A 27750-nucleotide genomic window follows, 5' to 3' on the forward strand; every position below is an offset into this window, starting at 1 on the left:
GAGGGAAATATTTGTGTAGTCTCAAGAAGCAGAGAAGGCTGGTTCTGGCCTGTATATGGACTTTATGTTAAAATAATAATAGTAACCTAGTTATATGGGTAGAAGGTTTTATTTGATCCCGCACAGAGTGAATGTGCTGCTAAGGAATCGCATTCTGATCTCCAGCTCTGCCCTTCTTCTCTGGAGTGGAACTGTCTGTGACTGCATCCCTGTGAAGGGACAGTTTGAGCTACATAGAAACTACTAAAGAAAGGAAAATACCTTTCCAACATTCCTATTACAGCTGCATGGCCCAAGAGGGCTGTGGAACGCCCATGAGCCAGCATCTGTAAAGGCTGCTTATCACACAGGTTGTAGCATTGAGATAATCTGACTAAATCAGTCTGTCTTAATCCTGTGGTTACAACCTCTTTCGTGTCAGCATTTTGACCAAATTGTGAATTATTTTGCCAAGTTAATTAGGAAATAGGACATTTTTCATCTGGCATTATAGTATTTCTAGTTTCCAGAAGCTTATTTTCTATAATGTGAGTAAAACTGAACTTGCATATGTGTGTCCCATATCAGTGGTATATATTTTGCCTTAGTTTGGGTTGTCATTCTGAATTTTAAGCTGTTTTTAGTGTCTGTTCTGTATTGACTTGATTGCGCTGTATTCTATGTCCTGGGAGCGATGGTAGAACTCCTGTATGAGCTGTGATTAATGTTTTTATTTTAATGTGACTTTGGAACCATGGTAACTTATTTGCTTATCCAGTATTTGTTGAAGTCTGCTAAAAAGTCCTGGGCTTTCATAATGAAATATTTTCTGCTCCCCATTCAAGGATACATTTTTTTTATTTTGGATTTTAATATTACATGTTGTCAGTGTGTTAGATGTCCAGGTTATTGCTTATCACAAAATACATTCCACGCATTGAGGACAGCAGCTCTCATAGGTTGTCAAATAAATACTCACGTTATATAAGGAGAAATTAGTAAAGAAAAAAGTATTGGAATTATATCTTTTAATTTCAGGCACTATTTCTGTACATTCAAATGTGTAGCTTATTGCTGTTGCCCCGTTATCTTAAATGGGTCTTGGGAATAATACCTCTATTCAAATTCTTATTAATTTAGAGTTATTTCTTTCCAGCTCTTTTAGGTCTAACTGTCATTTATTTCTGGCTATCTCAGATTTACTGAAAATGTGAAATTTACAATGCTAATCGGGTTTTAGCATGTCCCATAAACTCTTTGTTGTGAATGCCATTTGCTTGGTGTCAGGAGCTGGTTTTTGCATGCTGTTATTTTTGATACTGTAGCTCTTATCTGCATGCTGAAAAGTTCAGTATTGTGATTTTTCATGTGAAATATTACCCTAATATTTATTGTCCTTATTGTAGGCAGGCAGTGTGACACCTAAATCACCCTCCACTGACATCTTTGATATGGTTCCCTTTTCTCCCATATCCCCTCAGTCATCAACACCTACTCGCAATGGCACACAGCCTCCTCCAGTACCCAGTAGATCTGCAGAGATCAGTAAGTTTTGTAACAACTGACCTAATTTTTTCATATATTGTTTTTTTAATAAAGCATCTAAAATGGTTTACTGACATTTTCGTGACAAGCCATTTACTGTTTTTGTTAGTCACATGTCTGATAATGCCATTTCATTTTTATACCCTCTGACCCAAATTCTTTGCAGTTCCTGCCAAGTTAAATAATGAATAAATTCATTGAATTGATTAAACTATCATATTCACAATTTGACGGTTGGGAATTAAAACTTCCTTACTTTTTATAGTATGTTGTTTTTTTTAAGTTAACCCAGGAAGTATTTTGACTTCCAGTTATATTTTCTTTATTGCTGCTCGCAACATTAATATTTTTTGTACACCTCCATTTGGTGGGGAGGGGGCGGGGGGAAGAGTGGTGATGGTATAGAAGGGAGAGTTGGATTCACAGCTGAATATTCAGAGTTTATTGGGGTAATAGTGTTCATGTAACTTTTCATGTCATCCATGAGAAACAAGGATAAAAGCTCAGAATCTCAGTATGAAAGTAGTGTGTTCTGCTTCCAGCATTTCACCATGATGGAGGAATATTACATTTTATTGCCTGGCATGGTCTAGAACAGGGGTGGCCAACCTGTGGCTCCGGAGCCAGATGCAGCTCTTCAGAGGTTACTATGTGGCTCCTTGCATAGGCGCCAACTCCGGGGCTGGAGCTATAGGCACCAATTTTCCAGTGGGCTACAGGGTGCTCACTGCTCAACCCCTGGCTCTGCCCCAGGCCCAGTCCCCACTCCACCCCTTCCTCCAAGACCCCCGCCCCTTCCCCTGAGTCTGCTGCACCCTTGCTCCTTCCTGCACACCACAAAACAGCTGATCACAGTGGGCAGGAGGCACAGGGATGGAGGGTTAGGTGCTGATTGGTGGTGCTGCTGGCGGATGGGAGACACTAGGGGCGGGGAGGAGGCTGACGGAGCTGCTGACGTGTTACTGTGGCTCTTTGGCAATGCACATTGGTAAATTCTGGCTCCTTCTGCGGCACAGGTTGGCCACCCCGGTCGAGAAGCCCTATCCTGAGAGTTGCTGAGCTCTCCGAATTTGACTCCAGAATGTAGAGAAAGTAGAGTACCCAATTCAGCCCAACTACAAGTCCACTGAAGTCATTAGTGTTTTGCCTGCTCAAATCAAGGTTCAATTTGATCTGCAGACTTTACAGAATGTGTCACTGCACATCTTCCACCTAGTGTACACATGAAGATCCATTTCTTGGTCTCATCTAGGTCAGTGGCAAAAGCCCATTGATTTCAGTGGAAGTAGAATCAGGCCCAACGGTACCAGGTACCAGAAATGGTACCTAATTCTGATCACAGTTACAGTGGTGTAAATTAGGAGTGACTCCAATTAAGCTATGCATTAACTCAGTGTAGAAAAGTGGTGTAAACTAAACTAACATCAGTCCTGCTTTTAATTTCTTTAACCTAACAGAAAAACACTGCAAGAAAATTTGACATTTACCGGTCAACTGAAAGGCTGTTTATAGTTGATGAAAGTATTTGCATTTCTTTTGAACAGCAATGTTGCAATTGTGCAACAAAGCTTTATAATGTTTGGTGTTTTTCTTAAAGCCCCATCTGTTGAGTCCTCTGGTTATAACATAATCTCAGTTTTCATTTTTTTAAAAGTATATTTCTAGCCCTTGTGGTTGTAATGAAAAACAGAAAGAAGATAATGAGAACAAACATTAATTTTGTTTTAAAATTTCATGATTTTAAAGTCAATCTCAATTTTGGGGGACTGATTTATGAGTTTTGAACATGAGATGATACTACTGCAACAGTTGATGTCATTAACACCTAACATGGAAGTCAGGTGTTGCACGTGTTAATGATTTCATTAACTGCTTAAGGAATACATGTCCGTAAAGGAAATACCTAATCCATATTTTCAATAAGTTCCTACAGATGCTCTGGCCATGTATGTGGCAAAACTAGTAGCCAAATTGTTGCAGTGTTCTAAAACCATTGGGCTACCAGAAATTTAAAGAGACACTGAATGATTGAGGTATTGATGAGTGTCTTTACAATTGCTCATAGCCCTAATGTTGCCACCCTTGTTCACACTGAGTAGTACTTTACTCCACTGATTTCAGTGGGACAGCTGGTACAGTTTGATAGCACCAAAGACTGGCAGAATCAGTTCCTAAGCATCATATCATATTAGTGTAGTCTGGCAGTAGAAATCTTTTCAAACATAGTCTAGAACTCTCTTTGTGCTGCCTGGTATGCTTCAGTTATAAGGGATATTCTTGCAATATTCTTTATGTTCTCAAAATCTCATTGATCTCATTGCAATTTGGGATGCACAGAAAGGACAAGTTTGGGTCTTTTATCTGTATAAACTTGTGTTATAGATTAATCTATATTCAAGTTGGGATTTTATAGCTCAAGAAAGGATACAAAGGAGGCTCTAAGCCACCTTTCTGCCTCCTCTGTTCATGAGGCTGGCTCCTGGTGAAAGTTATAGCATGTCCCATCCACACCCCCATTCCACCCAAGAATGGCTCCCTTTAGAGCTGGTCAGTAAAATCCCAAGAAGGCATTTTGTTCTCAGAATTTACTGATTTGTTGAAATTTAATGTTTCACAGGGACAGTTAGGTTTTGATGCTGCTCCCCCAGAAATTATACAGGATTTCAGCAGAACCCTGCCTAACAGATAATTTTCAAAACTTGACTCGTTTTCTGCCAGCTGAGCTCCTCAACGTCCCAGGCTTCCAGGCTCATGGTGCCTCAATCGCTGGCTCTACCCATCCCCATTGTAGATGAGAGAGAGCTATGTGGAGAATGACAATTCTGTTTCACAGGGGATTTCAGTGCTTTGAAATTTATTTTTATTTCAATTAGGAAAGCAAACAAAAAAATTAGACATTTTCTATGAAAGGGAATGCTCAGGATGCAAAATGGGGTTCTTCAAGGTGAATGGCAAAGCTAGTTAAATCCAGATTGTTTACTGAGTGCTTCCACCAGCCAATGATTTTTTTTCCACTTTGTGAAATACACCTCTACCCCAATATAACGCTGTCCTTGGGAGCCAAAAAATCTTACCGTGTTACAGGTGAAACCGCGTTATATCGAACTTGCTTTGATCTGCCAAAGCGCGCAGCCCCGCGCCGTTGGAGCGCTACTTTACCGTGTTATATCTGAATTTGTGTTATATCAGGTCACGTTATATTGGAGTAGAGGTGTAATCCAGAATCTTTCTGTCTGTAGTATAGCCGATAACATAATACTGCTAGAATGAGATTTGTGGTATCAGCATTGTCACAAACTGAGAAATTATGAGAGATCTTCAGCAAACCAGGAAGAGTGAGGCCTAAAAAGAATATTTAGTTTGAATGCAGAATGGTGTCACCAGCCTGGTTAGTGGGATTAATGAGTACAGAAATCTCAGTTGAACTCAATTTTAAATTCAGTTTTCAAGTTCACCTCCACAATATATAAACATTGCAAATACAAGGGTTGAAAAATCAGTTATTCGGTTCTTCTTTTAGTTACTCATGAAGAACTGAGTTCAGGTACTTCCTTTGTGAAAATTCCAATAAACAATATAGAATCCTTTAAATAATCATCATAGTGTGTCTCTGATATATCTATAAAAACAGCCATACTGGGTCAGAGTATCCTGTCTCTGACAGACACCTGTACCAGATGCTTCTGAGGGAGTGAACAGAACAGAGAAATTTATCAAGTGATCCACACCATCATCCAGTCCCCACTTCTGGCTGGGGGACAGAGGTTAGGGACACCCAGAGCATAGGGTCGCAGCCCTGACCATCTTGGCTACTAGTCATTGATGGACCTGTCCTCCATGAATTTATCTAATTTTTTTAGAACCCAGTTATACTTTTGGCCTTCAGAACACTGCTGGCAATGAGTTCCACAGATTATGCATTGTGTGAAGAAGTACTTCCTTTTGCTTGTTTTAAACCTGAAGCCTTTTAATTTCATTGGGTGACCCCTGTTTTTTGTGTTATGTTAAGGGGTAAATAACACTTTTTCTTCACACCATTCATGATTTTATAGACCTCGATGATATCTACACTCAGTTGTCTCTTCCCCAGGCTAAGCAGTCCCAGTCTTTTTAATTCTCTCCTCATCTGAAAGCTGTTACATACCCCTAATCATTTTTGTTCCTCTTCTCTGTACTTTTTTCCCAATTCTAAGTATTCATTTTGAGATAGGCTGACCAGAACTGCACGCGGTATTCGAGGTGTAGGCATATAATGGATTTATATAGTGGCAAAAAGGAATTGCCAGGTGAGAAATTCTCACTTCTTAAGTTATCTTACAACAAATTTGAATATCACCTGCTTTGTCATGTCATAGATAGTCAAAAAGGATCTGTGTTACCTCTATCCTAATCTACATAATCACGATGGGAAATACTATATTATTACAATGGTAACTCTCATTGAGGGACTGTTCTCAGTCATGGAGATAACACAACGACAGGTGCAGTATTTCTAAATCCTGTTTTGAAAATTGCTTTTATACTTTTCTCTCTCTAAGTGTAATGCATATGTGTAATATAGTTATTTTTGTAACAAAAAATTAGTTTCATTGTTAAGTATCTGCTGATTTTTAACCTGCTGTTAGGCTACATTTCATACAGGGCAAGTGCTGCACATTCAAACTTAAATGTTGTCTTACACTTCTATAGACCAGAGGTGCTTCTCACAGAGCGGGATGGCCACACAGGGAAGCTGCATCCCTTAAAGGCATGTAGTGGTTCACGCCTTATGCAGGGTGAAGGGCTCTGAGAGACAAGCCTGCGGTGATCCCCTGGTCAGGGTGCCGCTGTGTCCATCACACAGCTGTGCCTAAATGTTGTTAGCTAGCCCAAAGTTACCACACAGCTGACAACCTCTGTTCAGGAGAACAGCGACAATAATGTGGCTGCTCCGGACAAGGCTGTATGAAGAAAAATGAGCATGAGAGCTTTCACAATACCTGCCAGTCACCATGTCTGGCTCAAGGCAGTGTTGTCCATTTCTCTCATAACTCAGAGTATTATATCCACTCACAAACATGTCATGAAAAATAAATGTTATTTTTAAGTACAGCAAAGAGAGTGTGGAAGTACAAGGTCAATTTTCAGTCCTCTCCAAAGAATAGTATTTGATCAAACCCAACCCTAAAATAGATATTTAGATGCTGAATGTGTTCAGGCATAATTTGCTTTGGAAAGTTTACTTGATATGGCACTGGATAAAAGTTTATATATAAAGTTAATTTTGAACATTAATTAAACTGATGAATGGCATGGTTTAACTCATCTAGAATAAGTCTTTCTATGCTTAGTTTTGAAGGATAAAGTTACATAAAATAAATAATAGTAAAAACAAACCATTCCCTCACCTGAAGGGAGAAATTACTTATCAAACCCTGTAACCTGCAACCCTTACACATGTGAGTAGTTCCATTGACTTGAGCAGAACTAATTCTTGCAGGTTTGGGCCCAAATGAGAAATATTCCAGAATAACTGAAAATATTCCATATCAGTTGAATGTTCAGAAACTTCCTTCTAATAATAATGTGAAGTTATATTTCAGCCCTAAGAAATGCAAAAGCCATGTTTTTTTTTATTTCACTGCCCGTTTTGTAAGGCATGATATCAAAAACTGACTGCCTTCAGCTATCTGCCAAGGGCGAATAGTCACACTGAAAAGTATCATCTTCTTGGTATTATGAAACAGAAGTACTAAATAAAAATTATAATAACTCATATCTATAGTAATGAATATACATCTATCTCCTGAACACTACAGAAGAATGATGATTCTGCGCTCATTGTCAGTTAGAGCATCCCTCATGCCCAACATATGCTGGCTACCAGCTGGGGATCACCAGAACTGAAGAGTACTCCAGCCATATCTCTTCAGTGCACCCCAGATAAATCCTCTTTGTTGTACAGAAACCCACAGGTGCAGAGGCCAGTTAAATCAGCTCTATGCTAGCCAAGGATTCTCCTACACCATGGTGGTCTGTATCTGCCTACAATGGATAGCTTTCTGCTGGCATAAAGGAGCTGCACCATGAGCCAGGTTTTGGTCCTAAGGTTAGAGGCCACATATAACCACATGGACTGTAATGTAACCACAGCTTCTGAGGTTCTGGTTAACCAATCAAATTCCATCTTGCTTTAATACTTTAATGTTAAGTATAACAGAAACATTAAAATAGCCTCTTAATATTTGTTGTTTCAAATGGATTTTGACATACTTAAGGTTAGTTGTTAATCATGGCAAAAAAAGGGAAAAGTCATGATCCTATCATGGAAAAGATGCAAACGTTGTCATTTTAGTTAAATATGTTGTGGCACGTGATAATTTAAGTTGTTTGCAATGAGACATTATGAGAACTCTAATATTCTAAAATCAGAATATCTTAAAGCCATGTAATAATACTAAATTGTTAGTTTAAAACCCAAGCTCCATTGCAATGGACATATACGATAAAACTTCAAGAAACAGTCTTGTTCAGTAGTAGGCTGGCATGGGAACCACATCAGTGGGTGAAATCCTGGCCCTGCTGAAGTCAAGAGAATTTTGCCATTGACTTAAGTGGGGCCAAGACTTGAACCTGTGATTTTCTGTGAATCATACACATGCACACACCCACACAGAATTGCCATCGAAATCACGGCTCTCTAGACATACTGTTCTATAAACAGATTTCAAAATTAATATATTAATATTCTGTATTGTGTATCTATCCTGTGCAATTTCTTTCAACACTGATTGCATGAACAGTAATACATGCAGTCTCTTGAATTAGAAAATACTTTGTAGTTTGTTGTTCAGTGTAACATAGTTGACTGCTGACTCCCAACTCTTGACTCTAATGTTGCCGGTCATATTTTGGGCTAGAACATAAAGCCAGTCGTATCACAGGTATCAATAGCCCTCTTTACTTTTAAATTAACACACTTTATAATTGGATAGCATGGTTAGCAGATCAGGTGGATAAAAGATAGGATTGTTTTAACTTTCCTTCTGGCAATTATGCAGATGTAGTTACCTAGTTTTGCAAGTGATGCAACCAATACGTTTAAACTGTTAGCAAAATGGTTATCAAAACCAGTTTAGCTGGCTTCCAGTCTGGATAGGAATAGAATATTTACATGGCACTCATTTTATGGTGAAAAAAAATCTGTACCTGATGAGAAAGAAAAAATAAATGAACTTGGGCTACAAATCAGATGAAATTGGAGAAGCTGGATATGAGTCAACAGTGTGCCCTTGTTGCCAAGAAGGCTAATGGCATTTGGGCTGTATAAGTAGGGGCATTGCCAGCAGATCGAGGGACGTGATCGTTCCCCTCTATTCGACATTGGTGAGGCCTCACCTGGATTACTGTGTCCAGTTTTGGGCCCCACACTACAAGAAGGATGTGGAAAAATTGGAAAGAGGCCAGCGGAGGGCAACAAAAATGATTAGGGGGCTGGAACACATGAGTTATGAGGGGAGGCTGAGGGAACAGGGATTGTTTAGTCTGCAGAAGAGAAGAATGAGGGGGGATTTGATAGCTGCTTTCAACTACCTGAAAGGGGGTTCCAAAGAGGCTGGATCTAGACTGTTCTCAGTGGTACCAGATGACAGAACAAGGAGTAATGGTCTCAAATTGCAGTGAGGGAGGTTTAGGTTGGATATTAGGAAAAAAATTTTCACTAGGATGGTGGTGAAGCACTGGAATGGGTTACCTAGGGAAGTGGTGGAATCTCCTTCCTTAGAGGTTTTTAAGGTCAGGCTTGACAAAGCCCTGGCTGGGATGATTTAGTTGGGATTAGGTCCTGCTTTGAGCAGGGGGTTGGACTAGATGACCTCCTGAGGTCCCTTCCAACCCTGATATTCTATGATTCTATGAAATAAGATTAGTATAGTACTGAGCTAATATAGTAGAGTGATATTGAAGATATTGGATCTTGATTGGACCTTAAAAATAGGCAGTGACACAATTAAGAAAAACAAAGACTAGTTAGGAAGAAAAAATGAATAGTGAGAAGTTGCTGTAAGGCACTGACAGAAAGAGATGTATAGATGTATTGCTCCATTTCAGTTCCGGGTTCTTTGGACATGTATGATAACTGATCTTTCATGGTCCAGTACTTTTTGTTTTTTGATTCTTAATCTTATCTAAGAGTAAACTAAAATGACTGTGGGCTAATAGTTGTTTCCATTAATACCAGCTGTGTCTCAAAGAACTATGTCACAAGTCAAGGCCTTACCTGGTGTATACAGAGGGCCATTTGTCTTTATGTAAACCCTCTGACCGGACTGCAAGAAGCAACAAACAGGTGACCTGAAGACTGGATAGTTTTCAAGACTCTATTTCTGCCATAGATTAAATAAAAAAAAAAAAAAAAGATGACTGCTTGGTGCCCACTTCTGCACCTTTTTCATCTGTGAAACTCCCACACACAATAATTGCAGGACTATGCCATTAGGACTTACCTCACAGAGACAAGGGGTAAGGCCTGAACTTCCTTCAGCTAGGCTATGATATGATAATTACTGAACATTCCTAAAAAATATGCAAGAGAGAGAACTGAAAACAAATGAAGAAGTGAAAACATCAGCTTGGTAGCATTCTTAGAAAGGGAGGAAAATAAGCTAACTCAGGCTAGCTTCCAAGTTTATATTTAAACATTGCTGTTCATAAAATGGATGACTGGAAATGTTGTTGTTCAGGTTATTTTGTAGGGAAACATGCTTACCACGCATCATGCTACTCCTTCCATATGTCACTAACCTTTGACTTAATGGTTCTTTTCATTCTAGAGAGAGACCTTTTTGGAGCAGAACCATTTGACCCTTTTAGCTGTGGAGCAGGAGATTTCCCTCCAGACATTCAGTCCAAACTAGATGAGATGCAGGTAATTATTTATTTATCATTTCAACAAATGGTTTCCATTAGCACGTGAACACGTACCTAATAAGGGTAAAGTATACATCATAGAGCTGTCTTTGTGTTATAGCATGTTAAGAATTTGTTCCTTAGTATGCAAAGGAGAATGTACTTTGATCTTTGTGGATGGATCCCACTGACCTTCAATCAGAGTTGAACATTTGACTCCCTGAGGCAATCTTGAATATTCTCAGTGTCTTTAGAAAGAATGCATTTGGCACTTAAGTGTGCTAATTATTGCTGGTTGGAAATTTTCTGACATCATTTGACATTTCCTGTCAGAAAATGATGTTTACTTGAAATAAAAATGCTCTGCAGGACCGTCCTGATTTTGACAAAATTCCAAGCAAAACCAGACAAGTTTCCAATAGAAGCCTGCCTAATTTTCTGCCAGCTTACCTGCCTGGCTCCAGGTTCCTTGGCAGCTGGGGGCGCCTAAGTAATGGGCAGCTCGGGGAGACTTGGAAATGTTTAGAAAAGGTCATAATGAAACTCTGGAATTCTGATTCATGGGAAATGTTGAAATTTCATTTATCATTCCAATTTGGAACAACTTTTTCATTTTGAAATTTACTGTAGACTGGGAATTCAAGTCTCTGACCAGCACTAGTACTAATATTTGCATAGAGTAAGGTCAAAGCTAAAGTTAATAGGACATGAGAAATATCACTCAGAGGTTTGGCATCAGGAAAACCTAGGTAGAACAATTCTACTGTGGAATTTCCACAGCATTGTTTAAATAATTTCTTCAACAAAGGGGTTTGAATTTGATTGCATAATGCATGTTATATCATCCTATAAAGAATGTTAGCATAAATTAATGGTTTGGATTAAAAAAAAACCCTAAAACATGTTTATATTTCTTTATACTATTTCTAATATCTCTTTTATCTTCTTGTGCTTTCCTGGGTGTTTAGCGTCAGCGATGGTTGGTATATTGTATTTTAATATCAATATTAAATCAATTTGTTGTAATTAAAATCCTAAAAAATGGGCATGCTGTATAATTGACATCTTTGGTGAGGCTTATATTTTATGTCTCTAATTCAGGACCATTTTTATGCAAATGTTTTTGGGGGGCTTTGTTATTTTAAAGAGGGGGTTGGTGGGTTGGTTTGGGGTAGGGGAGTTGTCTTTCAAGTAATAATTTATAGACTTTTTTCCCAATTGTTCATTTCCTTATTTAAATATGGTTGCTTTTTCCTTACCACTTACACTGATATTGTATAAGTTAACTTTTGCATTTTCATCATCAGACCATTGCTAGTGAAAGTGTCTCTTCAGGCAAATATTATTTATCAATCTATTCTACCCAAATGTATCTGGAACCCAGAGTGGGGGGGGGAGGTTGCGGGGGAGGATGTTTCTGTCTTGGTTGTTGGTGTTAATTTCTCTTGTATGATCTTTTGACACAATATGAGGCATCTTCCATGCTGGCATATGAAAATATAGGGGTGTTGAAAAACCTGTGGCATTTTTTTGCTTCCATTTCACACTTGAACTTCAGAGGCAAAATTGTTGACATTAAACTTTTGTATTATATGATCTATATAATAAATTAGTTCTTGATTAAGATCAGTCAGTTGCTTGCCTATTTTGAAATGAAAAGAAATATGAAACAGTGCATGATAGGCAAGTTTGGCATCTTAGAAAAGTCATGAGTGGTTTCTTGGGCCCACAAGCCTATCTAAGGAGTCAGTGAGGATGTTAAAACAATTCGGAAGAAAAACATAAGCAGTTCCAAGAAACCTAGTGAGGCCAAAAACCACAATCTGAGGAATATGACAGTAATGGGGAATATGAGACAAAACTGAAGGCCTCGTTTATATTCTATAGTAGACATGTATGTAGAGCCAGCATGTTTGTACTCATTCACTTTGTAAAAATATAGATTTTCTGAGTTTCAGTAAGTGTATATTTGATCAAATAATATAGAATGCTGTTATTTATTGGTTGTCTGTCCAGGGAGACAATTTACATAGAGTTCAGCAGTGAGGGCAAGATAACAACTTAGAACAGCTGATCATTCAAGAGAACATAAAGCTACTGATATAAGTGGGGAATTTCTAAGTAATTTCCAGTGTACAGAGTTAGTATATCTTTATAGCAGGTAACGTTTGAGACAGACAAAGAGTGAAGGTATAACAAGAATGTCAATAAAAAAAACAGGTGATAAGAAAGCACTAAGTAGCTGCTGCTTGTTATTACTGTCAGCACTGCCAAAAAAGATGGGCTCAAATTAAATTCTCTGAACTTTTGGGTATCTTTCCAAATCCAACTTTAGTTTTGGTCCATATTTCACAATTATGATCTTTCTACTGTCACTGTGAATCCGACCTTTCAGGAATGGTCAAAATCTAGACATGGACCCAGATCTGAATTTTGCAGCTCAGACACATCTCTGGTAAACATGCTGTGACAATATCCTCCCGGGGTGCAGCCTGGGACTGTGGGACCACTGTGCCCCCTGAACTCTCTCCAGCCTGGGCTGTCTCTCACAATGCCTTACTAGTGACCAACAACAAACCCCTCCAGGCATTGTGATCACTCAGCACAACAGCATATGAAGCCCCACACGCAGCGATATTGCATGAATGCTTCCAGAGCCACTCATGAATCACCCAGAGAAAGGCACCAGCCAAATACCCCCAGCTCCCAGCACCGTACCTGAGAAATATACCATCTTGCACTGCTCAAGATGGGCAGTGCAGATTTATTAATTAGTTCACTACTTCAACAATGGAAAGTGGTTATACACCAGCCTTTGTCAAACCTGAGCAGATTTGCCGGACACTTCATACAAATTCACTGGTAAAGATAAACAGTTAAACAAATGTATTGACTATAAATGATAGATTTTAAGTGATAGGCAAAAAGTCAGAGTTAGTTACCAAAAGAAATAAAATATAAGCACGCAGTCTAAACTCTCAACCCTATTAGACTGGGCAGCAGCAACTAGATTAAGCAGTTTTTCTCACCCCACTGGATATTGCAGTCCTCAATATACAGGTTTGTTCCTTAAACCTGGGCCAATCTCCTCTGTTGGAGTCTTGTCTTCTTCTCAGTGTCTTAGGTGCTTGCAGCGTAGGTTGGGGCAGGAGAAGGGCCCAGCACATGGCCACTCTCTCTGTTTTATACCCTCAGTCCATGTGCTTGGAAAACACAAGTCCAGGCATGTCTGGGAGCATTGCTGAGTCTCCAGGCAAAGTTGAGCAATTCCCCTGGTGTGGCCCCATGCAGGTGAGTCATTGCATTGTAGCTCCCCTGCTGGACAATGGTTGTTGATGGCTGAATGATTCCCCACCCGGGTGTTGGTTACTTTCCTTGCTGTTGCCTCTGGGGAGATAATATCTGGCTGATTCCCCAATTTACAGCATGTTTTACTGACTACCATACAACACAATTCTCATAACTTCATATGCCTTAATGATACACATATATGGATAGAGAAATGACTTTCAGCAGATCAAACCTTTGCCCTGATACATTACAAAACATGCTTTTATATGTAAGATCATGAGGAATATGGGGGTTCCAGGACGCTCCCCCAAGGTATAGAAGGTCACACATTCCTTCTGTTTTGCTGAAACATTTTCATCCCTCTGTGTTTTTACCATACTTCACACATAAATCAAATTAGTCTTTCCATATTCTCTAATCTCCTGAATTTGAAGTTTCTTAGAGGATGTTACATGGACGGAAACTTTCCCATTTCACAAATTATAGCAGCAGCATCTGTTATATGTTCTAAAGTCCCACTTTAGCTAATCTTGTACAGCTTGCAGAAGATGTGGCCATTCTTCTTTCTCTTCCTAATGCAATAAGAGGCTTGCCTTTATTTTCCCAGAAATCAATCACATTTAGATAGAGATCATTATCTGCTCAAATACATGAAAATTTGCCATTGGATCTTTGGGTCTGTGCTGCTTTAAGCCCAGTGGGTGCAGTCAGACTAACAATGAAAAGCAAGTCAACCAGGTTAAAAAACAGAAAGTTCTACCATTTACCTGAGCTCAGGACTGTGCTACATCTCAGCAGTGCTGGCCATTGAAATGACTGAAAAACTATTGTTCACTAGTGTGTGTCCTCGCTAGAGCTGGTCAAGTATCTAGATTCCTCAGATTTCCAAAGGGATACAGGCCTGCGTATGTCACCAATACTGCCCTAGTTGGTTTGGTAATCTATCCTCTGCTCTCAACATTGTAGATCAGGTGTCTGTACTCATATTGGTAAATCTGGCCACTGTATGCAATACCAGTTGTCGTGAGATGATGTTGATGTGCTCTGAAAGGGCCTTTCAGTGGCTTAAGCTATGTTTACACTTAAAATGCTACAGCAGCACAGCTGCAGCACTGTAGCTGCACGATTGTAGCATTTCAGTGTAGACACTTACTACAGCGACAGGAGAACCCCTACCATCACTGTAGTAAATCCACCTCCTGAGAGAATTCTTTCATTAATCTAGCATTAGCTTCTTTGGGACTTAGGTCAGCTGAACTGCATCTCTCAGGGGTGTCAATTTTTCATACCCTTGAGCGACACAGCTGGATCTAACTTTCTAGCGTAGACCAGCCCTGGGTTTTTACCTCTTAGAGCAGGGGTCGGCAACATTCGGCACGCGGCTCGCCAGGGTAAGCACCCTAGCAGGCCGGGCCAGTTTATTTACCTGCTGATGCTGCAGGTTCGACCAATCGCCGTCCCGGGCCAATGGGAGCGGTGGGAAGCTGCGGCCAGCCCATCCCTCGGCCCTTAAGAGGCATAATCAAGAGGCCATGAGCTACAGTGTTTTCATTATGCTTTTTGCTTTCATCTCTGTTTCTGTTTCATCTGACTGTGACTTTCTTTACAAATCTGCTGTAAACTTTAAAAAAATGTAAAATAGTTATAAAAATATGTTAATAATATGTAAAGCTAATAATCAATATTTGTGTGGGGAAGATGCTTTAAACTAGACAGACAAGCACGTTTTTAGTTCATACAAATAATAGTTTTTGCATTTTAAATAAAGGGAAAAAATGTTAGATTTTCCTTTTTCATTGATATCAACATCTTGTTAGTTCTAGGAAAACATTGACTCTACCTACATATTTTTGCCCAAATATATCAAAATGAACACTTTGAAAACAATCTGAAAAAGGTGATAATATGTGAAATATAGTTGTCATTCCAAACGTATAGTTTGTTTAAGTCAGGAAATAAGTGGATTGAAGTTTTATGCTGTTCAACTACTTTTCATTGTGCCATTGTCAGCCAGATTTTAGGTCAAGTCCTAATGTCCTTACTCCGTTTTACTCCATGCTTTCAGTGGGAGTTTGGCCATAATAAGGAGAGCAGGATTTGATAGTAAGAATGCTTTTGATACGGATTAACAGTCCTATCTAAACGTATCTTCCAAATGGTGCATCCTTGATAAAGACTACTGTTCACAGAAACCTATTTAAGAATCATAAAAATGTAGGGCTGGAAGGGACCTTGAGAGGTCATTTAGTCCAGCCCCCAGGGCAGAGTCAGGACCAAATAAACCTTACCATCCCTGACAAGTGTTGTTTCAACCTGTTCTTAAAAATCTCCACTGGTGGAGATTCCACAACTTCCTTTGGGAAGCCTATTTCAGAGTTTAACTGACACTTGTCATTAGAAAGATTTTCCAAATATATCCCCCTTGCTGAGATTATACCCATTACCTCTTATCCTACCTTCAGTGGACATGGAGAGCAATTGATCACCATCTTCTTTATAACAGCCCTTAACATACTTGAAGACTGTTATCAGATGCCCCCTCGGTTTTCTTTTTTCAAGACTAAACATGCCCAGTCTTTTTAACCTTTGCTTATATGTCAGGTTTTCTAACCCTGTTGCATTTTTCCTGCTTTCCTCTGAGCTCCTTCCGATTTTGTCCACATCTTTCCTAAAGTGTGGTGCCGAGAATTGGACACAGCACTCTGAGCCCCCGTCAATGCTGAATAGAGCAGGACAATTACTTCCCATGTCTTTCATAGATTCCAAACCCAGAAAGGGCCATTAGGATAATCTAGTGAGTCTGATGATTTTTAAGTCAACTCATGTTAACACTGTAGTTCCTGGCATTAAAATATTATTTTATCTTGCCTTTTTTGGAAATCCTTCTTATTCAAGAAAGCTAGTTTTTATGTATGGTATTAGTTAAGTATCTGGCAGCTAAACCGGCAGTTTCTTTTAGTCCTGAAGTTTGCTAATTACAATCAGCCACATACCCAGGTCAATATATAACTCAGACCTTACCCCAAAATCACGCTGCTGCCAATCCTTTAGTATCTAATATCTAACGGTTTGTTTATAAAAAGGAAGAAAGAAAGGTGAGAGTTAAAATTGGTTAAAAGAATCAAATATATACAATAATTGCAAGGTTCTTGGATCAGGCTTGTAGCAGTGATGGAATGAACTGTTAACTGGTTAAGTCTCTGGTTGCTCCCAAATCATTGGAAGGACCTCAGTCCCTTGGTTAGAATGCTCCCGTTAGTATAAGTTCATAGTTCAGAGGTATGAGCAGGAAAGAGGACAAATGGGAATGTTTTCAGGGCCTTTTATAGCTTCTGCCGTGTGGACAGAAACCCATTGTTCTAGTTTGTGGAAAATCACCGGTAACAAAACGGAGTTTGGACTCACATGGGCAAGTCAGACGTCCATGCATGCTTTGCTTAGTCATAGCAAAAGCCATTACCTACACTCTCTTTAGACCGTTTACATGAAAGTCCCTCAGGTGTGAATAGGCATCTTCCATGGTCCATTGTGAGTTAAGTGTTCTTTAATGACCCATTCAACTTGAATAGGCCCTTCACAACGTGCTGACTGAATACCTTGTGGGTGTTACCGCAGGAGCAAACATTTGAAATACGGGTACATAGTTAATATTCATAACTTCAGATAAAAAACATGATACAGCCATACAGATAAGTTAATCATATTCAGCACACCGTAACTTTTTCATAGACACCTTACATGACACATTTTGTACAAGAGTTGTTGCAGTTATATAACAGTGGTAGCAACAATGATCTACATGGTCATATTTGAATCATATTACATCACAGCCTCTAACTGGATGTATTGTGTTTGCTTAGAACAATTCTTCTGTGTTTAAGGCTTTTGTGCTTTCATTCGGTGTTGCCAGCTTTAGTAAAATTCATTAAAAATGGGGCAAATTCACCAACATGCTCTGGCTGCTTTATGCCACCCAGGCAACGCAACGCAGTCGTACCCAGGCTGGTTCAACCAGGTCTACAACCGCTTAGTCTTGCTGGACCATAATAGTGATTCTGGCCTGTAATGTGATCTTGGTATGAAACTACTGTTAGAAAAAGCTTTTGCCTGGAAAATCTCAGACCACATTATAATTAAACCCCTTGAAGTTTATTTTATTTCTCTTAATTTTATTTTCCAGACATTAATAATCCCAAGTGGGATTATTAAATATTTTGACACTTTAAATTCTAGCATGTGACTTGATTTTTTTCATGAGATGAGTTTAGCTGAATCTGTGATTTGCCTTTTATCTTTAAAAGGTATCTTTTTGATATACAACACATGCATGGTATTTATTCATGGTAACCTAATGAGAGTTACAAGTGTACATAAACTGGAGACTATATCTTTGGAGTTTGAGTTTATATCTATCCACAATAAGGATGATTTAAAAATCATCCTTGATTATTTTGTCTTAGATGCTTTATAAAAACACATACTGCTTACTTCATACTGTATCAGCAACATTTCCCAAGTACATCCTACTTTCAGGAAAAAACTGAAATGAGCATTACAGCAGGAGCTACTGTAATTAAAATTATTTTGGCCTTTTCATGGGGCCCCCTACCTTTCTTCCAATTGCTCATGACTGCAATATTTTCACTTATCAGAATGAAATTTTCCAGGCTTAGTCTCTGCTCAAAAGTGATGTTTCTTTTAAAGTGCAAGCCAAAGTAGTTCAGCATTTTTTAAGGATGAGGAAAGTGGAGAAAGACTTTCTCCATCATAAAAACAAAATGCTTTGGGTCAGATTCCTGCCCTGACTTACATTGAGTAGTATCTTACTTCACAAGTAGTCCCGCTAGAGTAAATGGGATTGCTGATGATGTAAAGTACTTCTCAATGAAAAGGTGGCAGAATCTGGCCTTTAATTTGTTTTTAAACACCTCTGCCATGAAAACAGAAGGAGAAAGCTGAAATTTGACATGAAAATAGATAATAGTCTTGAGAATCATCTTTGAGTGTTCTAATAGCAATCAGTTTTGATTTGACCAAATTATGTGCCTTTAAAATGAATACCTTGAACATGCACAGTGGATCTGGTATGATTTTTTGCACTTTTTAGCAATGCTTTGAGTGAAGGTAGGTTGTGTAGCACTTGCACAGTTGATTTAGCTGCATAGTGTTTGTTAAAGGTAACAGAACCAGGTGAAAGAGAATGTTAGAGTTCCATGGTTCCGCACTGAAAACTGAGGAAACAATAAAGTTAAGGTTGCTTTTGTAACTTTAATGCTGACTGCTTGTGTGTATGCATTTTGCTACAACCTAGTGGTATGATCATATGTTGTTTCTCAATAACAATGTGATAACTATATAGTTGTTGCTACAAACTCAGATACACGGGTGTAACATCTTGAATATTTTATTCATTCTTGTACACTGACACTGTTTTAATTGTTATAACAGTCCAGTATATATTAGCTTAGACTTTTTATATGTTAAAGTTTCCTCTGTATAAGCTATGTAATATAAGAATGTAGGGCCAAATTGTGCCTGGATTTTATATGCATGAACAGCGAAGGAGGTGGCATAAGAAGCCTTCTTTACCGTTGTGTGATCCATATGTGATCTAGGACGATTTGCAGCCTCTCTGTTAAATGGAGAAAAGAGGCTGTTATATCCCTATTGCTTTTGAGTTGGGGAGGTCTCCACCTCCCCATGCATCTCCAGCCTATAGTGTTGGTGAACCATGTGGAGGTAGGTAGTTCCCTTGAGTAAGTTCCTTGAGATAGAATGTTTTCCGGTGCTTCACCAGTGTCTTGAAATGTTCAGGGTATTTTTGTTTTGTTTTGTTTTGTTTTCCAACAAGGAGGTTGACATTTCTTAGATTCAGTTCAAGATATGAGGCAGCTAACTTAGTTCCACACTCCTGGAAGTTGCAGTAACTGAAGTGGTAATCTCCCAGCAATATCCCTATTAAAAATTGTAATAAGGAGTTTAATATATTCTGGGATTTACCATCCCTGGAGAAATATAGCAGTATTAGTAAGGATTCACATGGTGAATTTTTGAAAAATTGTATCAGGTTAGTAAACACATGCAAAATACCAAAAATGCCATTATATGCCATTAAATCTTCAGAAGTTTTTCACATTAGCATAGCTACAAACCATTCTTTCATTCTTTTACCACTTGATATATTCATTTTGTCTTTTAGGTGCATATTGTGTTTTGCACTCTGTTTCATGTAGTATTTTCAGACATTTGTGTATTTGTGCTACATTTTTTTCTTCTGCACCTATCCTGATTAAAAGGAACTTATTAAAACTCAGCCTTGGAATATGACCAATTTTTTTAAATGTGCAAGATTCACTATGTGATATTCATTTTAAATTCAATTTGCATTTTTGCACAAAGCCAAAAGACTCTGACCTTCTGGCACTGAAATCTTGCATCCTTGAGACCGGTTCTTGCAGAATTGCTTAACTTGACTCACATGAATGGTACCACTGGAGCCTACGAGGACTACTTATATGCCTAAAGAAGAGCGTGCATTCAGGAGTTTGCAGGATTGGGGTTTATATCTGTGGAAAAAGACTACCTTTTTATTAACTATGTCTGATTTTTTTTTTTTTTTTTACAGGAGGGGTTCAAAATGGGACTAACTCTTGAAGGCACAGTATTTTGTCTGGACCCACTAGACAGCAGATGCTGATGTCATGACCAGAAATTTGAAATTCTTATATGATCCTTTATTTTTAATTCAGAACAAGTATTATAGATGTTATTCATGTGCCAAAAAATATATTTTTAAACATGGTAACTCTTGTGAAGTTTGCTTCTGTAAAACTCCAACTTAGGTTCCCTGTACAAATGTAAAAAGTCACACTTGTATATGAAATATGAATTAAATTACACTGTTGTATTTCTCGCTCTCATACTTGGACAAACATTTGCAATACCTAAGGAGTATTCACTTTAAGCTGGGAAAGTTCTTTAATGAACTCATAGATACCTCTTTCTGTTAGAAGACAATATAATTTTTGCATAATATTTGAGTGGTGACCTTTTAAAATTAATCGTCTAAAGCCACTATTTAATTTCAGGTCAATGGGATGATTATTGTACAATAAAAAATTTAAATACCACTTAAGGAAGTAAAACATACTGAAAATTAGTATGTACATAAAGGACAAATCTGGATGCCATGTAATTAATTCCAGTTAACTGTACACAATCACTATAATATATGAATAATGTTATTGTTAGCCTATTACATCTGTAATATTTTAGGCCTTTAATTCACATTTTAAAAAGTAAAAATATCAGATTAATTGTCAATATGCTAGCTAATGTTTGATAAGTGTGTTAGGGAGGTCTAGTATACATGTTACAGTTATTTTGTAAAATGGACAAACTTAATGCTATGCATTTCCGGTTTGATGTTTTACAGCTAAGCTAGTTGCACATATTATATGATGTTTGTAATTTGGAATTCATTACATGACAGCTATATTTAATGTTCTGAAAACTAAGACCTTCATGCTAAAGAACACATAGTAACCCCACTGCATTCACTGGGACTACTCGTGTGTAAAAGTACTCGCATGCTAACGTGTTTGCGGGGGTGGGGCCTTCAAATGTTGAGAAACACTGTAGTGTTACTGTTAAATGTCACACTGCAGCTCTACAGCTTACAGCAACAACTCAGTGCAAGCTAATAATGAAATCTTAAATACCCATAAATAGGTCACATAACAGAGTAAGATATTAAAAATATCTTGCATTGTGATGAATAATCACACACACAAAATATTGCTGCTGGGTGTTAGTATATTGTTGACTTGACTATGTGTACTTTTCACTAACCTTTAACATAAGCAGTAAGTGAACATATGATTTGTGAATGTTTGCATTCAGCCATGAACTTGTTCCTTAATGTTTATACTTTGCCATGATTTTGTTCAGTGTGTACCATGCCCAAATTTTATGTTAAGGATATTCCCTTCCATCCATAAAACCCTCATTAACTCCCCCCTCCCTATTAACAACACACATAAGTAGAAAAAGAACTTTCAGGGGATTTTTAGTATGGTTGGTTGGGGTCTTCCCCCCTTCCCCCTCCCAAAAAAAAGACTTACTTTTTTGGTACATTATGGCTCATTAAATGTTGCTTTTGAGCTTATTATCTTAAGGTTTAAACAGAAAAAATGCATTTATGCAATATTACATTTAAGCATATATACTTAGGCCCGGATTTAGCAAAGTACTTAAGCACATATGTAATGTTAAGGATAAGGGTAGTCCCATTAGCATCAGTGGAGGCTACTCATTTGCTTGAAGTTAGGCATGTGCTTAAGTAACTTGCTGAACTGGGATCTTAATGTTCAACTTTATGTAAGTCTTCCTCTCTTATTCTTTGCTCAACATATACATATACACACACACACTCATGCACACACACACACACACACACATATATATAATCACTAACAAATAGAGTAGTATATGTTTCATAAGCAAAAGTCTTTATAATTTTGTTTGTCTTATAGTATTTTGGAATTTGTATAATGAGGATGTTTAGTAGCCATATCCATGGCTTTTTTTAACAAATAGAATTTGTATTTTTATTGTACTTTAAAAAGCTTTACGTAATAAGCATATATTTAGTGGCCATTTACTATCAATGGTAACACAATACTAAGAGATTTGCACATTTTAAGAAACCTTTTTCTTTACTGATTTTTATGGCAATTGACTCTGCAAATGGCATGATGAAATATTATATAAACCGATTGATCAGTACAAAAATACTTAAATCAATGCAACAGTGCATTTTTAATGAAAATGTTTAGTGATCTGGTTCAAAATTGTATTTCTATGTAATCTCAATTGTCTGTTTACTTTTGCCTAAAATAAATGTTTTTAAATAAATTGTATTGTAGAACATACTGTTCATTCAGTAAATTAAACAGAACTCAGTGGTGGGAAAGTCACATAAACACCATCTCAATAAGCCAAGAATTGCATGGCAGGGGACCCAGTACTTCAAAGTCTTACACATGTGCTTAGCTTTACACACTGTGGCAGATCCTCGGCAGGTGTAAATTGCTGTAAGGTTACTCCTATTTATTGGAATGTGACCTCCTCTTCATGGGTTAGAGAAAGTTTCCAATAATAAGAGATGTCTCATGTCCCATACATCCTGATATTTCATACAGGTAAGTAAAAATATGCTCTGTTCCCCCAAATCGCAAGTCTTGTTTTCATTCTTTGCCTGTCACCCAATAATACTAATAAACCGAGGGGGACCGATCCTTATCTTGTTTAAATTGTCATAGTGCCATGGACTTCATTGTAGCCAGCGCTGGTAGAACCACTAGGCGAACTAGACCGCCGCCTAGAGCGCCTAGTGGTTGAGGGCGCCTAAAAGCCCGCTCAGGCGAGGAGGTGGAGTGGAGGTGAGCTGGGGCGGGGGGGGAGGGCCGCCTGCAGTAACAGGGGGGGTGGCGCACAGGGGAACCGCTCCCTGCCCCAGATCACCTCCACTCTGCCTCCTCCGCTGAGCACACAGCCCCCGCTCTAATTCTCCTCCAATTGGCGCCGCAGTCCTAGGAGTGGAGGAGAATTAGAGCGGCGCTGGCGTGCTCAGCGGGGGAGGCGGAGCGGAGGTGAGCTGGGGCGGGCTCCTCGGGTGGGGATAGCTGCCGCGGAGGGGGCGGGGTTAGCTTCCATGGGAGGGAGCTCCCCGGGCGGGATTAGCTGCAGAGGAGGGGGGGTAGCTGCTGCGGGGGGGCAGCAGCAGGCTCCCTGGATGGCGGACTGGGTTAGCTGCCGCGGCGGGTGGGGTTAGCTGCCATGGGGCGGGGCTCCTCTGTTGGGAGGAGCAGGTGGGCGAGGTTAGCTGCCGCGGGGCAGCGGGCAGGGTTAGCTGGGTGGAGGGGTGGCACAAGGTGGAAGTTTCACCTAGGGCGTGAATCTTCCTTGCACCAGCCCTGATTGTAGCTATGACCCATGAAGTCAATGAAGTAGGCTTGCTGCTGCAGGTGGTAAAGCTGGTCATGAAGAGAGGTCACTCAGGCTGTCATTCTGATGAGTACTGTCATATCAAAAATAATCTAACCTCTCTTTTTTTAATCTTCATAAAACATTACTGGGCACTTTGATTCTTTACTGGAATTATAACGTATTCATGCTTTTTTAAATCTGGAAACATTGAAACTAATTGCAAGCCTTCCACTGTCAGAAGTTGACTTCAGATGGAACTCCGCACATGGAGAGTTTATGGCTGTGGCCCCTTCAAGAGCTAGTAAGGAATGGGTATGTTTAATAATCTCATTCAAGTTTGGAAATGTGAACACACCTGTTGCTCTTTCCCACAAGCCAGGTGCATTTGCTCTTTTCTATCAATGTTCTAAAAGTGTTTATTCTTAATTTCAATCTGTTAAAACAACATGTAAGTGCACATATCAGATATTGTAGATTCACATTGTGCAGTACAGTCACTTGGTGGTTGATCCTGTCCTATTGAAGTCAATGGGAAATTTACCACACTTCAATGGGAACAGGATCATGCCTTCAGAACTTCTTGTTCATCAACTGCCAAAAGTACTTCCAGTTTGTCATTTTTTTTTCTTTAAAAGCATGCTCTATTTTCCAATGCTTCGGGATCTCTGCTGGTCTTTTTAGAAGAGATGGCATGTTGTCGAGAACTCAGAGCAGGTGACTGTGAGAATGGGAGGTTTTGTGTCCTAATTTCGGGCTCTGCTACTATCTCGCTGAATGACCTTGGGGAATTCACCTAGCCTTAGCCTGCTGAGGTCTAAAATGGGATTAACAACATTTACCCACCTCATACTTGGATAGTGAGGCTCGCTTAATAGTTTGTGTTTTGGATCCAGAAATCTGTGCTGTATCGAGCATAAAAGAATGTACTGCAACAGCTAGGAGCCGTCAGATTGGTCTGCTCTTTTCCTTCTTTCTCTTGAAGGTCTTTTTTTTTTTTCCTAATGGATCTCTGAAGTGCTGGTATTGACTGATAATACTACGCAGCTGTGACTAACCCTTTTCCTCCAGGTGCATTACAGTAACTCCTCACTTAAAGTCATCCCAGTTAACATTAACAGAGGGTCCTGTGGCACCTTTAAGACTAACAGAAGTATTGGGAGCATAAGCTTTCGTGGGTAAGAACCTCACTTCTTCAGATGCAAGTAATGGAAATTTCCAGAGGCAGGTATAAATCAGTCTGGAGATAACGAGGTTAGTTCAATCAGGGAGGGTGAGGTGCTCTGCTAGCAGTTGAGGTGTGAACACCAAGGGAGGAGAAACTGCTTCTGTAGTTGGATAGCCATTCACAGTCTTTGTTTAATCCTGATCTGATGGTGTCAAATTTGCAAGTGAACTGGAGCTCAGCAGTTTCTCTTTGGAGTCTGGTCCTGAAGTTTTTTTGCTGTAAGATGGCTACCTTTACATCTGCTATTGCATGGCTAGGGCCCAGAGGAAATTTGCCACAGCCAAAATAGCTGTCTCGATCACCTGAACTACTTCCAAAGACTGGTTCTTTCCTGTAGTGAAGCCTTTTTAGCTTAATTTCTGGGGGGAAAAGTGCCTGGAGTTTTCTCACGCTTGCAGAATAAACGTGATTCTGTAATCCCTTTGGTGACTGTAATTGCCAAGAAATGGTGTTTGCTCTCAAAAGTTTATTATAATTATTTTTCACTTCATTGTCTCAACTCTGCAGTATCTAGTTCCCACAGAGTGGATTCTATTTCACAAAAGAAGTCTCTGCTGCACATGAAAAGAGTACTCTGTCTAAGATGTCTCTAACCAAACAAGAAAGGGTCCCATCTTCATTACAGCTTATCAACCATTAAAAAACCTTTACCTGTGTACAATGCTTTTCTTAAAGCACAGGAAGACATTTCAGTACTCTTCTGACCTTTATATTAGCCAGAATTGGTGCCAGCCAATCGATCGGCTTCAGTTCTTTGATATTTCATGCTCATTGTAGCCAGTAAGACAGTGAAAGCTTTTCTAAAAAACAAACAAACAAAACCCAGGAAGGATGTTTCAGAGGACTTTGAAAATCCATCTAAATAGCTGTCCAGGCATTTTAAAATTCAACCAAGTATGTCTGTTTCCAATAAGTCATATCCTATAAATGTAACCCTTCTGCTAAGTGAAGACAGCAGCAACAAGGGCCGGGTTCGGTATCTAGGGGTTCCTTTTCAACAGGGCCAGGTTCAGTATCTAGGGGTTCCTTTTCAACAGTACAACACAAAACCAGCTCAAGACCTGGGACAATTACATACCATCCTCTGGGTGCCTCTAAGGCTGGAATTAACTCAGCATTAATTTGGGAAAACACTACAACTGGGGCTCATAAACACAAACCGTGAGCAAAAGACCCACCCCCAAGTGTCCTTTTCCCCTGGGGGTCTTAAGTCCAGCAACCCAAAAGTCCCTTTAACGTGCCTGTCCCTTCTCTGTAACCCACTCACAATTGCTGTCCTTGGCCAGTGCAGCCCCAGAGTTCAGAGGTTCATTCGCAGAGTTCACTCCCACCCTGTGTGCACTGCTCGGGCACTCGCTTGTCATCCCAACGGCCAATTGCCTCGCCTCTGAAGGGCTCTGCTCTGGCCCTCTCCACCAGCTTCTCTGCTAGCCGGTTGCTACACCTTTCCTCTAGCCTCCCTGCTGGCCACACCTCTCCACCAGCCATCCGGCTAGCCACTTTCCACGCTTCTCCACCAGCTGCCCACTCGCTAAGATGGCTTCAAGGCCTCCACAGACACTTAGCACACCCCTCAGTGATTTCAGCTATTAGTGGGGGAGCCTCACTGTTGGTGCACACTGGACAGTCTCTTGCAATAGAGACACTGTCCCAAAGTAGGTGTAATACTAGGTATCAGTGATTTCAGCTCTGCAGCATGTAACAACACTCTCAATTGAGTCTAAATTAGCTCTTTTATTATATCCTGGAGAGAGAAAGGATCAAATAGTGTCTAGGACACTTAAACCAGACCCACACCACCAGGTACAAGTACCTTGCCCCCATCCTCTCTCAACTCACTGGGCTTTGGAACCCATGTCCCCTGGCTAGTGAGTGCTGTTCAGTTGAGGGTGAGTCCCTCTATCGGAGTATGCCAGGTACAGTTCTGCTGCCCTCGGTTCACACAAAAAGGATAGCAACCCTTTATTATTCCTGCCCCAACAACAAGGAGACTGGGGATCCAACACCAGCCACAAATGATCATTTTGACAAGCAATCCCATCATGCTGAACACCTAGGCAGGGTGGGTGTGTCCATGCAAATGAGATCAGCTTCTGAAGGCTTTTTCCACAGTTCACGACTAGATGTCAGGGGAGAGCTCATCCAGACTCGGCTTACATAAAGTTCAGCCAAAGAAAGCACACAGACAGTTCTGGATAATTGTCCTCCTTTATAATTCACTGTTAAGAGAAATAAACCCATTCCTTTTGATGAGAGGTAAAGACTTTTATGATACATTATATTAATACATGAATGTTACACAGTATTTCTCATCAATTAAATATGTATCAGATTAGCCATTATTTAATTTTGTCCTATTCTTTTGGAGATATTTGGCAACTTTTGTCAAATGTTAGTGCCATTGCAACTGTGATCTGTAATTCACAAGAAAAATTCTGTACACCAGCAGACTTATTTTATGTCACATCTTACTAAAAATACTTGTATATCCAAATATTTTCATTGGACTCAAAATGCTCTCTGGACATAGAAACACACTTCTTTACCAACTCATAACAGCAAACTTAATGGCAATAACAAAATTTGTGTGTGATGGGTTGAAGATTTATGAACATGTGGAGTTGTAATTTACCTTTTGTTGTTTATAACACAACCACAACTTCATGAAGAAGTTTCTTGACAAAAAATTCTTGGTTTTGTCTTGACACTGCAGGTTTTTATGTAGTTGTTGTGGACAACATAATGAGAGTTCAGTCTCCCACAAGATGGATTTTGACATTTATCTCATATGAACAGACAGGACCAGTCTGTGGAATAGTGAGATTTCTAAGTTG

The 27750-nt window shown here is 39.4% G+C and overlaps 1 protein-coding gene across 3 annotated transcripts in view; it reads left to right on the top strand.

The window, feature by feature from the left end:
* The window catches only part of GULP1 (GULP PTB domain containing engulfment adaptor 1), a 132628-nt gene extending 110011 nt beyond the window's left edge, over positions 1-22617 (top strand). For 2 of the 3 annotated variants that reach the window (XM_034785252.1, XM_034785254.1), the window contains 3 exons: positions 1386-1524; positions 10335-10429; positions 20327-22617. In XM_034785252.1, the coding sequence (XP_034641143.1) occupies positions 1386-1524; positions 10335-10429; positions 20327-20398 (306 nt within the window). In that variant the 3' untranslated portion in view covers positions 20399-22617. Of the gene's footprint in view, positions 1-1385; positions 1525-10334; positions 10430-11378; positions 11484-20326 lie in introns of those variants that run through there. The other variant, XM_034785253.1, reaches the window with a different exon arrangement.
* The last annotated feature ends 5133 nt before the right edge of the window (positions 22618-27750 follow it).

The sequence above is a fragment of the Trachemys scripta genome, chromosome 11 (genome assembly GCF_013100865.1).
Source record: "Trachemys scripta elegans isolate TJP31775 chromosome 11, CAS_Tse_1.0, whole genome shotgun sequence".
In the NCBI taxonomy this organism is placed as follows: domain Eukaryota; kingdom Metazoa; phylum Chordata; order Testudines; family Emydidae; genus Trachemys; species Trachemys scripta.